General features: G+C 43.3%; 2 protein-coding genes across 4 annotated transcripts in view; one reads left to right on the top strand and one right to left on the bottom strand.

The window, feature by feature from the left end:
• The window catches only part of DIS3L (DIS3 like exosome 3'-5' exoribonuclease), a 12,016-nt gene extending 5,018 nt beyond the window's left edge, over positions 1 to 6,998 (top strand). Inside the window, exons 7-16 of one of the 2 annotated variants that reach the window (XM_008638508.2) lie at positions 345 to 514; positions 839 to 1,000; positions 1,672 to 1,919; positions 2,697 to 2,789; positions 3,325 to 3,858; positions 4,589 to 4,743; positions 4,842 to 5,020; positions 5,358 to 5,503; positions 6,071 to 6,245; positions 6,318 to 6,998. In XM_008638508.2, coding sequence (XP_008636730.1) covers positions 345 to 514; positions 839 to 1,000; positions 1,672 to 1,919; positions 2,697 to 2,789; positions 3,325 to 3,858; positions 4,589 to 4,743; positions 4,842 to 5,020; positions 5,358 to 5,503; positions 6,071 to 6,245; positions 6,318 to 6,629 — 2,174 coding nt within the window. In that variant the 3' untranslated portion in view covers positions 6,630 to 6,998. The remainder of the gene's footprint in view (positions 1 to 344; positions 515 to 838; positions 1,001 to 1,671; positions 1,920 to 2,696; positions 2,790 to 3,324; positions 3,859 to 4,588; positions 4,744 to 4,841; positions 5,021 to 5,357; positions 5,504 to 6,070; positions 6,246 to 6,317) is intronic. The other variant, XM_017736204.1, reaches the window with a different exon arrangement.
• Positions 6,999 to 7,263: 265 nt separating this feature from the next.
• TIPIN (TIMELESS interacting protein) lies at positions 7,264 to 13,702 on the bottom strand. Of its 2 annotated transcripts, none has more exons than XM_017736219.1 (8): positions 13,508 to 13,702; positions 12,998 to 13,155; positions 12,480 to 12,567; positions 12,173 to 12,248; positions 10,875 to 10,997; positions 10,256 to 10,319; positions 8,174 to 8,371; positions 7,264 to 7,868 (listed from the first exon to the last, which is right to left on the bottom strand). In XM_017736219.1, exons 2-8 carry the CDS (start codon positions 13,128 to 13,130, stop codon positions 7,726 to 7,728), a joined length of 825 nt encoding a protein of 274 aa, XP_017591708.1. In that variant the 5' UTR covers positions 13,131 to 13,155; positions 13,508 to 13,702; the 3' UTR covers positions 7,264 to 7,725. The 2 variants fall into 2 exon arrangements, with proteins under 2 accessions (XP_017591708.1, XP_017591704.1); XM_017736215.1 differs by having other exon boundaries at positions 13,504 to 13,596.
• Positions 13,703 to 13,708: the final 6 nt, after the last annotated feature.

Below are 13,708 nucleotides of genomic sequence, written 5' to 3'. Positions count from 1 at the left end.
TAGGGAAATGATATTTTGTTTTGCTCTTTGCTGTTAAAAGTTTTCTGTATTACTAGAATTGGCCACGTTTCAGCAGCAGTGAGAATAATTTATGTCCTGTATCAATTGAAATCTATACATTGAGTTAGTCTCCATATAAATAAAAGCTCATTAAAATCTGCCTGTGCCAACAATAGTTTATGACACACTTGTATTGTCTGCACACCATATGTTGTTGGCAATTGTGACACAGATTTGGGGACACATCAGTTCATTTTACGAAGCAATGAATCTCCTGTACCTCCCACATATTTGCTTTCTTGGTCCTGTTAAACTCTTTAATGCACAATGTTCCTTATTTAAAGGTAAAGTAGTTGGAATCATCCAAAAGAACTGGAGGGATTATGTGGTCACTTTCCCTTCTAAAGAAGAGAGCCAGTCCCAGGGCAGAAATGCTCAGAAAGTCCTTGTAACACCTTGGGATTACCGAATTCCCAAAATCCGGATCAGCACTCAGCAGGCTGAAGCATTACAGGTAATTTAACTGAAGTGTTTCTCTGTTCTGTGTTCTTACAAAGCTGTGTGGGTGTTATATGCTCTAATGATGTTTTCTTTGACAAAAACATGGTAAAACTATTAAAGTGAAGTCTGTGAGGGTTCAATTTCTGCCTTGAAGGATTGTGTTCAATTCCTGTCGGAACCACTTCAGGTTAAGACGCTTATTTGAGTTCTGAATTTGGCCACGCTTACATACCACTTGCTTTGGGTTTTTTCTGATAAATGAAAGGTCCTGTTAGGGGTATAGAAATTGTACTTTTAAGGGGCACAGTGCTGTTCTAACAGAGCTGCCTTGCTGCAGGAGTACAGAGTTGTCGTGCGCATCGATTCCTGGGAGTCAACTTCCCTCTATCCAAACGGACACTTTGTGAGAGTTCTGGGGAGAATTGGAGATCTTGAGGGGGAAATCGCAGCAATTCTGGTGGAGAACAGCATTTCTGCTGCCCCTTTCTCAGAAATCCAGGTTTGTCTTTGTGATCAGATCCAGTCTTTTCTGTTCATTTCCAGGGCCTTGTTTCTCAAAGAGAGGGACCCTTTTACAGCTGAACATCTTTGTTGCCAGTGGGTTTTTGAAAGCCCATTTTGAAAGCTGAAAATTTATTATTATTTTAGTTTATTTTTCTGGAATCTTTTGGATCAGTGGTTCTATTGATACTATGGATTTTCAAGTCAAGAGCGATTTTAATAGAATCCATTTGCTATGAGGAAAGATTACAAACTCTTAATTCAAATTTGAGCTAGGCTTTTAAGATGTTTCTGTCTTTAGTGTGTGGTTATGCTACTTATCCTAAAGTCCTCCTCCTACTGTATTAAATACTTTGTTTTCAACTGGGAGAGGATCCAGCTTTCTCAGGTAACTATTTTGATTATACCTACAATTAACTGAAAGAAAAAGACTGTAAAAGACCAATATGTAGTGGTTATATTTGCCAGAGCTGCAGTATCACCACAGTAATAACACTGGTTACTAATGCACATAGAATTCTTTTCAATTTTTTCCATACTTTCCATAAAGTAAATGTAATGGACTTGGAAAATTAAACACAAGAAGAATTTGAAAAACTAATTAAATCTAATTAGTTGGTATCTTTTTGTAGAAAATATAGATTTATGTTCAACAATATTTCTGTACAGATGAGTGAAATGCCTGTGAGTTCTCCGAAGAATCCATGGAAAGTGAGTCCAGAGGAGGAAAAAAAACGCCTTGACTTGAGAGATACCCACTTGATATTCAGCATTGACCCCAAGGGCTGCGAGGATGTGGATGATGCTCTCTCTGTCAGGACTCTGCCCAATGGCAATCTCGAGCTGGGGGTGCACATTGCAGATGTGACTCACTTTGTGGCAGCAAATTCCTACACTGATGTTGAGGCCAGAGCAAGGTAAGTTATTTTCTGAAAATTAGAAAATTCATGAAGCTCAGAAGTTTGTGATGCTACCTTTAGGAAACTTTGGAAGGAAAGAAACATGCTTCCACCTTTCATGTCCTACTAAAGACTTGTTAAAGCTAATTAAACTATTATATAACTAATTACATTCTGCTTTTATTTGGACACATTTTCCAGAAAGTTATAGTATAAGGTTATTTTTCCCTCATCACTCCTCTTTGCTTTAGAGTCTAATTTAACATCTGTGACTTGAAGTATTTTTGAAAACCACTCGTTTGTATTCCAAGGGAGATGAACACCCACAAAATGGAATTAAGTCTCACATTAATTTAATTCCAGAGGTATTTGTCAGGCTTATGTTTTAATATTCAATCTTGTCTTTTAATGTCCAAATATTTCATTCCCTTTTTTCTTTTATTGTCGCTATTTGGACTTAAACTGCTGAATCACTTCATGAACTGTATTGTTTGTAGATGAAAAGAAGTATAAACTGTAGGCAGCAGAGATGTTTGATGTACCCATTAAATCACCTCTTCTTCAGTGAGCATATTTTGTCCAGCCCTGGTTCTGCCCTTAATGGCAGCTGAAATACCAAGGAAGGCAAAATTAGGGTTTTACTGTACAAATAGCTATTTAAATAATTTTACTTTGGTATTGCACCTGTGAGTGTTCTGTAGAAATAACCTTTTAAAATCAGACTATGAAGCAATGCTTACACCCCAGACCCAGGAGTCCTGGTGAGAAGAACAGCAACTGTGTTTTGTTCCTCAGGGCTACCACGTATTACTTAGCCGATCGGCGCTATGACATGCTGCCCTCTGTCCTCAGTGCTGACGTGTGCTCCCTCCTCAGCGGAGTGGACAGGTAAGGGTTTGGAATTGTTCTGAGCAGGGAGACTTTTACAAGTCATTTTGCATTATTACTAAATCATCAACTGGAAGAATTGTGTACATTAGAAATTACCTTTCAGTTCTATCACAGGTAGGCTGAATTTTATAGACCAGTTTATATCAATTTACAGGCTCAGTTGGCTGCTAGCATGAGGATATGCAGGGTGCAGAGGTGTTCATTGTGAATGCATCTGACTAATAAAATAAAAATGGATAAAAATAACTATCACAGTGTAGCTCTGCTTTAACACAAAGGAGACCTTATACCTTAGGGGTACTCTGCTTCAGCAGATGAACTGAAAATACTGCTGTGTAGCTGGTCCTCATTTAAGTTGTGATGCATGAGACTGAAAGGCAAGTGCGTTATTTAGTGGTGTTGCTGAGCACTGGTTTCATGAAGAAAAAGATGCTTCCACAACCATAATTAAGTCTATAAAAGAGTTGAATGTGCTTGAAATGGGAGTTTAAGTCTACCAGAACTATGTCAGAACTGTGGTGTTGTCTTTCAGATACGCTGTGAGCGTCTTGTGGGAGCTGGAGAAGGAATCGTACGAGACGCTGAGGGTTCAATACACCAAAACTCTCATCCGCTCTGCCTACAAGCTGGAGTATGAGACAGCACAGGGATTGTTGGATGGAGACACGAGTGTGGTGGGGGATATCCTGGAACTGAAAAGCCTGGATGAAGGAATGAGGCAGAAGAAGCTGGCTGAGCTGGTTTGGGCCATATCCAAGCTCACCGACATAGCACGACACATCCGAGCTAAGCGGGACAGGTGCGGCGCGCTGGAGCTGGAAGGGATCGAGATCCGAGTACAGCTGGATGACAGACGGAATATCCATGACCTCATTCCCAAGCAGCCGCTGGAAGTGCACGAGACCGTGGCGGAATGCATGATCCTGGCCAACCACTGGGTGGCGAAAAGAATTTCCGAGGATTTTCCCCACCAAGCTCTGCTGCGGCAACACCCTCCACCACGACAGGAATTCTTCACTGAGCTTCGAGAATGTGCCAGTGCCAAAGGCTTCTCAATAGACACACGGTAGCTTTTATTACTAAAGTTCTGTAATTAAAGTTAAGCAGTTAACTACTTGGCCATATTATCATTACAAACAATTCCAGCTCCAAGTATCAATGTTAAGAGACACTGCATAGCAGTTCTTGAAACAAATTTTATCAGAACCTTTCTGATGATGTTCTGACCAGGGGAAGCTGCCTGCATTCTGCTGGCTGTACTGCAAGTGGCAGTGGCTGAATAATTTTAGACATATTCAGATAAAGCATTTGTTCAGTCACTGTGCACTGGTCAAGCTCTTGCAGTGGCCTTGTTTGCACTGTATTTCCTGGGTAAGAGAGTACTGGTTTAAATTAGGTTAATTCTGTGCAGTGTAGTAATTTTAAATGACTCAAAATAATTCAGAATTACTTGGTCAAGATAACATGAGAAGGCCATGGTGGAAGGCATCAGTAGAGCCTCTGTGACCTGGGTGTCACCTTGTCCCATTTGTGCTGGACACAAAGGTTTTGGACCAGCTCTCTCTTTTGTACTGCATAGGAAGGGGTTTTGCTCCAGTCCCTGGTTCTCCAGGTTGCAGTAGATAACTGGGTGAAAACTGGTTTTTTTCTAAACATTTTCCTAGAGCAGAACTGTTATTAAACTGCATTGAAAGTTTCAATATCATTGTGCTTGCCATTTTTTTATGAGTAACTATTAACTTCTATGTGGGTTTTATGCTGTTGTTACCTATAAGCCATTATGACCTTCTCGACAGGTCTAACAAAGCTTTGGCTGAGTCTCTGGACAGAGCAAACGACCCCTCGGATCCCATTGTGAACAAACTGCTGCGCTCCATGGCCACCCACGCCATGTCCAACGCCCTATACTTCTCAACTGGTTCTTGTCCCGAGGAGCAGTTTCATCATTATGGTACCTGGTCATTCTTCTGCCTTTGCTGTGATTTCTGGACTCTTGCAGGAGGCACATGATGGCTTTGATTGCTAACCTCTCTTCCTTTCTCTTGGCAGGGCTGGCCCTAGAGAAATACACTCACTTCACTTCTCCCATCAGGAGATACGCTGACATTGTTGTGCACAGGCTCTTGATAGCAGCAACCCTGAAGGGAACCACAGGGGATGTTAAGGATAACATAATCAGTAACAAGTATCTTGAGGAGTTGTCCAGACACATTAATAACAGGAATCGGGTAAGGGGGTCCTTGTGGGAGTCTCCATGGTGCCCTAGGGAATGGGATACTAGTCCCGACTGTGCTTTTGGGAACTAAGAGTATCACTTTACTTTTATTTTTATTTGTAGTGCATTGAGGTTTTTTTAAATATCAGTTTTCTTCTGAGAGTGGTTGTAAAAGTGCCTTCATATTTCACTTGTACTTCATGTAAGATTTCCTTTTAGCTGTAATTTTTCTAGGGGACAGGTAAGGGAGTAAATAATGGGAAAAAGCAGCTGTGGAAATCAAAGCCAAAGACGCCTGTTGGAATACTTACGTAGGTTTTTGTCTCTCTTTGTGTGCGGGGTGCTCACAGGCAGCGCAGCGTGCTCAGAAGCAGTCCACAGAGCTCTTCCAGTGCATGTACTTCCGAGACAGGAGCGCCGAGAGCGACGAGCGCTGCGTGGCCGACGGGGTCGTCTACTCCATCCGCACCAACGGCGTGCTCGTCTTCGTCCCCCGGTGAGCCTGGCACGGCTGGGAATGGGCTGGGAAATAACACCTGGTGTTACTGGAATGCTGGGAGGGCACAGCCTGGGTATAAACCAGCTCAATGCAGATGTGTCGTCTCCAGCATTCCAGAGGGTTGGCTGTGAGGCTCAAGAGCCAGAAGCTCCCCAGCCAGGAAAGGCTGCCTTAGAGAGAGCCCAGGGCAAACATGCTGCTGCTCTTCAAGTAGCTTTTTTTTAATGGAGAACTTGTCTCCTGTCTGTCCAGAAAAACCTGTAAAGCTGCTCTTTTCCCATCACTGAGCCATTCCAGGCCCCACCCAGAACTAAGATAATGGATCACTGACTATTTCACTTTTGCTTTACTGCTCTCAGAACACTTCAGTCACTGTCTCCACGCTGTTTTCAAATCTGGGTTTCTGTGACACCACCTATCAGCATCCCTGGAGCAGGATTATCAGGCTGCCGTGCCCACCCCTTCCTGTTGCTTTTCTACAATCCCAGCCAGCCTGTGGGTTTCAAAATTAAGACACCTGAAAAGGCTGAAAACGGTTAGAACAGCTTCTCTGCTTTTTTGTAGATATGGAATCAAAGGTGCTGCCTACATGAAAAACAAAGAGGGCTTGGTCATCTCCTGTCAAGGGGCTGGGAACTGCCAGTGGAAGCCTGGGTCCCTCCATCGCTCTCAGCATAAAATCACCTCCACTACAACTACTGGAGACTCAGTGACCTTGAGCCTTTTCGATCACATCACAGTGAGTATCTCATCAGAGAGGAGGAAAAGGAAATAGCACCATCAGAAATATAAACAAAATATTGCTTTCCAGGTGAGAATCCTTGTGCAGACTTCCCGCTGCCACGCTGACACTATCAAGCTGGAAATCATCAGGAACGCACCGCACCACACTGCGGACACAGAGGCCGCCCAGAAGAGTTTCCATGTGGTGAAATCTGACTTGGTGAAAGAAGTCAGCCAGTCTGCAGAGGAAACCCAGCGTGCCCAAGAGAGAGCCAGGGTGGAAGTGATGGATGAGGAGTCCCAGGAGTTCTGCCAGACCAAGGGGCCCAGCCTGTACCAGCTGCTGGAGGAGATCCGGGAGCTGGCACTGCTGGATGTGACAGAGGACATCACGATGTGAACTGGGACCTGGCACCGGCTGCCTGGGGCTGTCCTGCTCCTGTTCACTGTGCACAAGTGGTTGGGGGATTTTTTAAAAAGCAGTTTATTTAAATATTCAAGTGTTCTTTTACTAAGCTCAATGTCTATTTTAAATAAGAATTATTTTTATCTGATTATGGGTATGGGTGAGTTATGAAAAGATTTTTTACCTGATAAAGCTCATATTTCAGACTAAAGACACTGGGCTGTGAATTATTTTAAGTATCATTCAAAAAATTACTTTGCTCATGTTGTCCATAAATTAGGTTCTTAAAACCTAAATACCTCCTTCTTCCCTACAAGGATATAAAAAGCAAATTCCTTCATAAAATAACACCTGGTACCCTGAGGGTAGTGGCTTAATTCAGTGTCTAGAAATTCAGTACTTTTTACTATTGGAAGGGGTGATTCCCCTTCATTCCACAAAAGGGAAAAGCTGTTGTGTAAGGAAAAACAAGACTCTAAGAAGAGGATGAAGCAGAGCTTCAAGCAGAGAGCAGGATCAGGTAAGGAAGGTCTTGTTCCCTGAGGGGAGGTACTTGTCTGGGGAGATGTCTGACCCAAGGGATGGGGAAGTGTGGGAGGCCTGGCCTTGTAAGAGCCTCATACAAGAATTTCAGGTTTGACTTCTGAAATTTAATAGCTTCCATTTTATAAGAAAAATATGTAAGTAATGGATAAGCAGTTTAAAAAAATCCAGTATCCCTGTTAAAAAAACCCCAAACCCACAACTTTAATAGCAACTTAATCCACCAACATCCCAGTTAATTCAGTTTGACATAAATTATAAACTATATTCAAAGTAGGTCCAAAAACTCATAAACATTTCCTAAAAAAAACATTTTGGGAGGTGGAAAAGAAGGCTCAAGTGCAACTGAAGAACTTTGTTCTGTTTGCTGGTGTATGGAACTGCTCCTCTGCAGCTTCCAGGGAAGAGTTCTGTCCTGCAGTGATGCCATGGGAAAGACTTCCCTGAAGCTTCTGGAGTGCCAAGAGCCAGCAACATTTCAGTATAATGACAGTACTTAAAGCAGGAGGGTCTTTTGGTCAAGAAAGGCATTCACAGTGTGGGGAAGTTACTGCTCTTCCCTGGCACATTCCAGTTCTTCATCTGTGGGAGCATCCTTGGCTGCAGGAACCTGAGTGTCTTCAATAAGGTCAGTGGGATCCTGAATAACTGGGCTGTCAAACTCCTCTTCTGAGTAACTACTGGGGAGCTCTATTGAGGAGAGAAAGAAAAACCATAAGCAGACACTGTTGCTGTGTTTAACTGATGGTTCCATCACCAGAATCCCAGTCTGTGGCAAAGGCAGCTCAAAGGTTAACAGGGTGAGCTGCATTTCACCAAGACAAAACTGTCACAGCTTGGCACAACAAGCAGGGGAGCAGTGACGGCTCTGGAGTTTAACTACAGGAAAACTGTTAAAATATGAGAGTTACACATTCCAGCACTTACTAGAAAAGCCATCAGAGCCATGACACAGCAGCTCAGGCCACTGCCCTCACTGAAACTGGGGTCCTTACCCTGGTGCTGGGACTGGCTGTGGCCCTGCAGCCGCGCCTGCCTCCGCTCCAGGGCCAGCTGCCGGTTCTTCTTCATCCGCTCCTGCTGCTCCTCCGTCAGAGTTGTACCAGGCAGGGAATTCAGTTCTTCTGCATTTCCAGAGCGGGAATGTGCATCTTCAGCAGCTGGATCCAGTCCATTGCTTTCCCCTTCTCCTTCTGGTTAAAAACAAGGGTTGGCAGGGGGAAGAAGAGCAGAATCAACACCTTTAACCCATAGAGATTGACTACATGTCAGTCAAGAGAATATTCTGAAACCATTTCTATGATCTACATTTTGTATTGACAGCTGAAGATCATTGTATAATATAATTTTAATGGGCAATTTTCTGCCTAGGCCCACATCTCCAATAGTCAAAGGACACAACAAGTGCTCAGAGCTCACACACACAGAATAATCAATGCCTGAGTGTAAAGAGGCACAGCACACTGAGTTAGCAACAGGAGCTGTGCTTGAAGGGTCAAAAGGGACAGGAACTCCAGGCAATCTTTAGGGCCAGGTAATTTTCCACCCAACCCTACTAATAAAACACTCTCCTTAAGGAAGTGGCAGGAGTAGCTACAGGAATTCCAACCTTTCAAGGCCAGGCTGGATGGCACCAATGGAAGCTGTCCCTGCCCATGGCAGGGGATGGAACAGGGTGGGTTTTAAGGTCCCTTCCCACCCAAACCCTTCCAGCATTCTGTGAAGCAGAGGTTTGAACACACACACTGAATACTGTTCTGAATTCAGTGTGCTCTATTACAGAGATATTTATTCATCTGCCAGCACTGAAATGTGCAAGGTGGAGGCAGTTCAGTTAGACAAGCTTCACCACCCAGAGAGCAGCAGAGCACTCTCGAAAGAGTGCCCAAGGCCTCTGCACCACTTTAAGCCTGTGAATAGAAAGGTGAGCTGACAAAAGGGTTGGGTTGTTAATACGATGCCCCAGCTTGAATTTTTATTTCACACTTGTGAGATGCCTGCTCTAGCTTTTCCCCTGAAGGCTGGGCAGCTGTAGCAGTGCACTCAGTCACACAGTTCAGGAGCAGCTCAACAACACATTTAAAGCCCAGTGTATGGAACCATCGCACAGAACATCTGATCACTCTAGAGACCCTGTCGGCAGGAACCACTCGTGTTGCTGTCCGTGGCTGCTTCTGGCTGCAGTGCAGTTCTCACCAATGCAGCAGCAGTGAAGACAGCCACGTGTCACCAACTGCCCCAAACTGAGGCCAGATCTTACCACTCATGAACTCATCCACCAAAACACCATTCCCAGGCACTGGCTGAGGTTCACATGAAGACAAACGGGACAAGGGGTAGATAACACTCTCAAGACTATCACACTCACAGTGAAGGTATAAAAACCTGCACAAGGTCCTTAGGAATGACAATGAAATTCCCTCCTTTCTGCTGCTAAAGTTTCTAACTATCACATGAAGCTTCCTCTTTTAATTAAAAAATTGTTTATGTCTAATTTCTATCTGATTGGAAGAGACTCTTGACTTATGTCCTCAGTAAATGCTGGGTTTTGATCCTGGAAGAAGGAATGCTCCCAGCAGCTGTGTGCCAGAACTGACAGACATAACAGTGCCCCCCACATTAGCAGGTACTTTGCCTATGAAGGGCACCACACCCTGACTGCACTGCAACTCCCTGGAGGATGTTTATGATTCCTCCTTCTGTAAGATCCAAGAGTTCTCCAGACTGCACTCATGTGAGAGTGCAACACAAACCTGTGTGCTCAATAAGTGCATTTCTGGAGCATTTTTTGAAGAATATTTCTAACAATGCTGGTTAATACCCATTTTCCATTTCCTTTCAGCAGACCATACAATTTTATTTATTTTCACATACTTATGTGCAAGTATGTGCATACTTATGTACCAGTTCAGTTTTGTCATCATAAGATTCACAGAAGCCTGGTTTTAAAGGAGAGACCTCTCAGCAGCTTCTTCTGCATGAGAAAAGCGTATCATGACCATTCACTTCTGGTCAGTGCAAGGGAAGTAAATAACCTTAAGCACTGAAGTACTGAACAAACAGCAGAGAGAGCATACCTTCATTATTTTTGAAGTCTTCATGTAAAATAGGAAGATCAAGTCTAATCCGCTTTAGGCAGGTCTGCAAATGGGAGATTAAAACACTGGTACTTCATCTGTAGCAAGTTTTTATGTTCAACTTTGGGAGTATGGGAAAACCACAGCAATTTCATTTTATGCTGTATTACTCTGAAGAAAATACTCCTTTCACTCAATGTCCATTTGAGACACACACCTTCAATGCTGTGGATCATCTTCCCAGTCCTGCATCTATCACCCAGCCAGGTGAAGCTGAATTCTTTACCAGTCTTCTTTTGCAGGTTCAAACATTAAAAAACAACCAAACAAAACCCCCAAACCCACCCAGTTCCAGCACTCTTAAGCAACTTTCTGTGGTTAAAGATGTCCTGAAAATGCTGAACCATTCTCCAAAGTATTATTTCAAATACATAAAGATTGTATCTAAACTTAAATACCAGACAAAGCTCTAAACTGAGAGAAATTAATTTAAATAACATTATACTTCTTAGCAGTATGCACAACCTAAGTCTTCTTTTGCTGCATAATTGATCTCCTAAACGTACCACTTGCACTATTCCAAACAGCATGAAGAGAAACTGACAGAAACAATTCATACCTGAACTTCCTTTTTGTTTCCCAAAGACTCCACTCTGTCAATAAAATCCTCAAACTGCAGTTTTGGGAACAGTCTGTGAGCCCAATGCTCCATATGTTGTATCAGTGTCTTCAGGTCCTCTGCCTAGAGCAAGAAAGACAACACCCAGCTAGTAAACCTGACAGAGTCAGGAGACTGCAGAGGTAAACAGGACACTAAATCCTGAAAACATGAAGCATCTGCAGATTGACAGTCTCTGGAAAATGTAAGCAGTATGAATGTGTGGGTAACCTTTCCTTCCTCCTCCCACAATCCAGTGTAAGCATAATCTCAGGCTATGAGAACAGCAGTGATACAAGTTCAGGGGAGTATTTGCATATCCTGTAAAACATCTGCCAGGTCCTGAAGCATTGTCCTTAAACAATCAGGGCTGAACCCAGGCTGAAATAAATCCACAGGAGCACAGCTGGCATTGATTCTTATGTTTAGAATGCAGATACATCAAAATAACCTGATCTAGGAAAGATTTTTGTACCTTTCAGCACTACTGCCCAGTTTCTTTGTGCCTCCAGCGGTAAGGAGAACATTTATACCATGAATGCTCTCCAAAAACCAGAGATGCACAGGTCTCCTTGCAAGTGTGTCAGGAGAATCATGGAACTGTTTGGATTGGAAAAGTCCTAAGATCACAGAGTCCAAGCACTCCCCCAGCACTGCCAAGGCCATCACTAAACCATGTCCCCAAGTGCCACATCTGCATGTCTTTGAAATCCCCCCAGGGATGACGAGTCCACAGCACAGGCTGCCCAGAGCCAGACAACACTCTTGGTGAAGAAATTTTTCCTAATAACTGATCTAAACCTCCCCTGGCACAACTTGAGGCTGTTTGCTCTTGTCCTATTGCTTGTTACTTGGAAGAAGAGACTGACCCTCACCTGTCTACAACGAACTCTATAATGACATGTAAAGGAAAATAAGCTCTGCATGTTTAAGCGCCTCCAAAACAATAAGAAAGCTTGTAGTGAAAGTCCTGATTTTTCTTTGCTCAAGTGGTATGTCACTTTTTTTTTTTTTTGAAACTTTGAAATTCAAAACCCTACTTCTATGGACAATACAAGAGTCACAGATGGGATGTTCTACTTTTAGAGTTGAGGAAAAGAATTTTATGATCAAAGATGGGTTTTCTTAAAGCATTCAAGTTTGTTCAGATACTGCTGGAAAGCTGGCTAACCAGCTTTCTCCCCGTATCAGATGGGCAGCACTCTATCAAATCTACATTAACCTCCCAGGAAACAAAACAAAAGCTCACCAGGTCTTACCTCGTGCCCTTTACCCTTGAACTTCACGTTGTCAAACATGTGTCTCAGGGCTGGGAGCCCTCTTTCTGAAATTAACCTGAGAATAGGAAATGGGCAAAGTTATTTGAAACCCACACTTCTTTCTTTCAACTAACAAGTAAAAAAACCCAAACAAAGAAAAAACGCTCACATTCCTTGAAACAGCCTAAAGCTTGGATTCTTTCTGTTGATTATAAAGAACTTAGACCAGTTTTAGAGGTACCTTAATCATTCTCCCACAGCCCTACACCAAACTCATCACACAAAGAAATATTCTGTATAAAGTTACCTTTGGGCATCTAATCTAGGCCTTGGTCTTTTAACTGCTTTCTGTGTGGTCACAGCAGAATCCTTTGTTTGGGACTGCTGGTTTCCATCTGGATCCAGGGGAAAAAATGACATAATTTAAGCATTCAATGCAATTGCCATCACCTAGAATTGCACTGCGTACATTTTAAGTTTCTACTTGTATTTCTGATAAGTGCATTGATAGTGCATCCAATACTCTTATCTCTCCTAGAAGCCAAGTCACAAAGAGTAATAGATCATTGCTGTATAATTACCTCTACCAACATTTTGTCAGAAGAGCTTGAATTTTATAAAGATTCCTTTGTGCACATATTTTCATGGAATCTACAAAAATAAACTTTTCCCACTAGCTGGAAAGCATCGCATGATTAACTATGTAAGTTTACAGTTTGTTTTCTGCCTATTTTTATGCAGTGAACTCAATGCAGTGAAGTTCAACACCAATAATTTCGATTGCACAGCATTCAAATGGGATTTTTAGGGGTCACCGGTGTTCACCTCCATTAGCTTGAGCCCATTCAGCATCGTCTCTTCCCGGAGAGGCAGGAGGTGGAAGAGGTGGGAACGTTTCATCTTCAGTGTTATCATAATCAGGAAGATCAAACAAGTTGTTCTCTAAAGGATCTATCATTGCCACAGAAGCCTTTTTTGCCCTCCTGCAGAAAACAGCAAAAGCATTTAAAGAGAAGCAGCGAGGCTTCCACAGAGGCAGATAAACGTCAATTATAGATAGTATTTTAAGGTTTTTCAGAAAAAGATTTGCCAGCCAGATCATCCTGCAAATTAAACAGCAGATACCATACAGAGGATAACACAACCCACCCTCGCTGAGCCGAATAAAATAAGGGCTAGTCATACTTCAACTCGTCAAAATCACTTGGGTGTGGCAGGAATAAACCAAAATAAAGGGATTTCTGACCACAGCGCTTATCCATGGAGCCGCGTGCTACTCACATCCCTGACCAAAGGCTTCGAGCTGGCAATTCGCCAAATTTACAGCTCACCCACTTCGAAACACCGCCTGGAGGAGGATTCCCCTTTTCCGGCTCCTCAAGTGAAGCTAATTCCAGAGACCTCGTCCGGAGCGGGGCTGGGCTGAGCCGATACCAGCAAGAGCACTCTTTCGAGAGCCCTTTCTCGGGCGGCTCCGAGCGGCTCCGGCCGTGCGGGAGCGCGGGGCGGGCTGAGGGGCCGGGGCCACCCCCGTGC

This window comes from Corvus brachyrhynchos, unplaced genomic scaffold, assembly GCF_000691975.1.
Source record: "Corvus brachyrhynchos isolate BGI_N302 unplaced genomic scaffold, ASM69197v1 scaffold200, whole genome shotgun sequence".
Taxonomy (NCBI): Eukaryota; Metazoa; Chordata; class Aves; order Passeriformes; family Corvidae; genus Corvus; species Corvus brachyrhynchos.
This window is presented reverse-complemented; position numbering and strand designations above follow the sequence as displayed.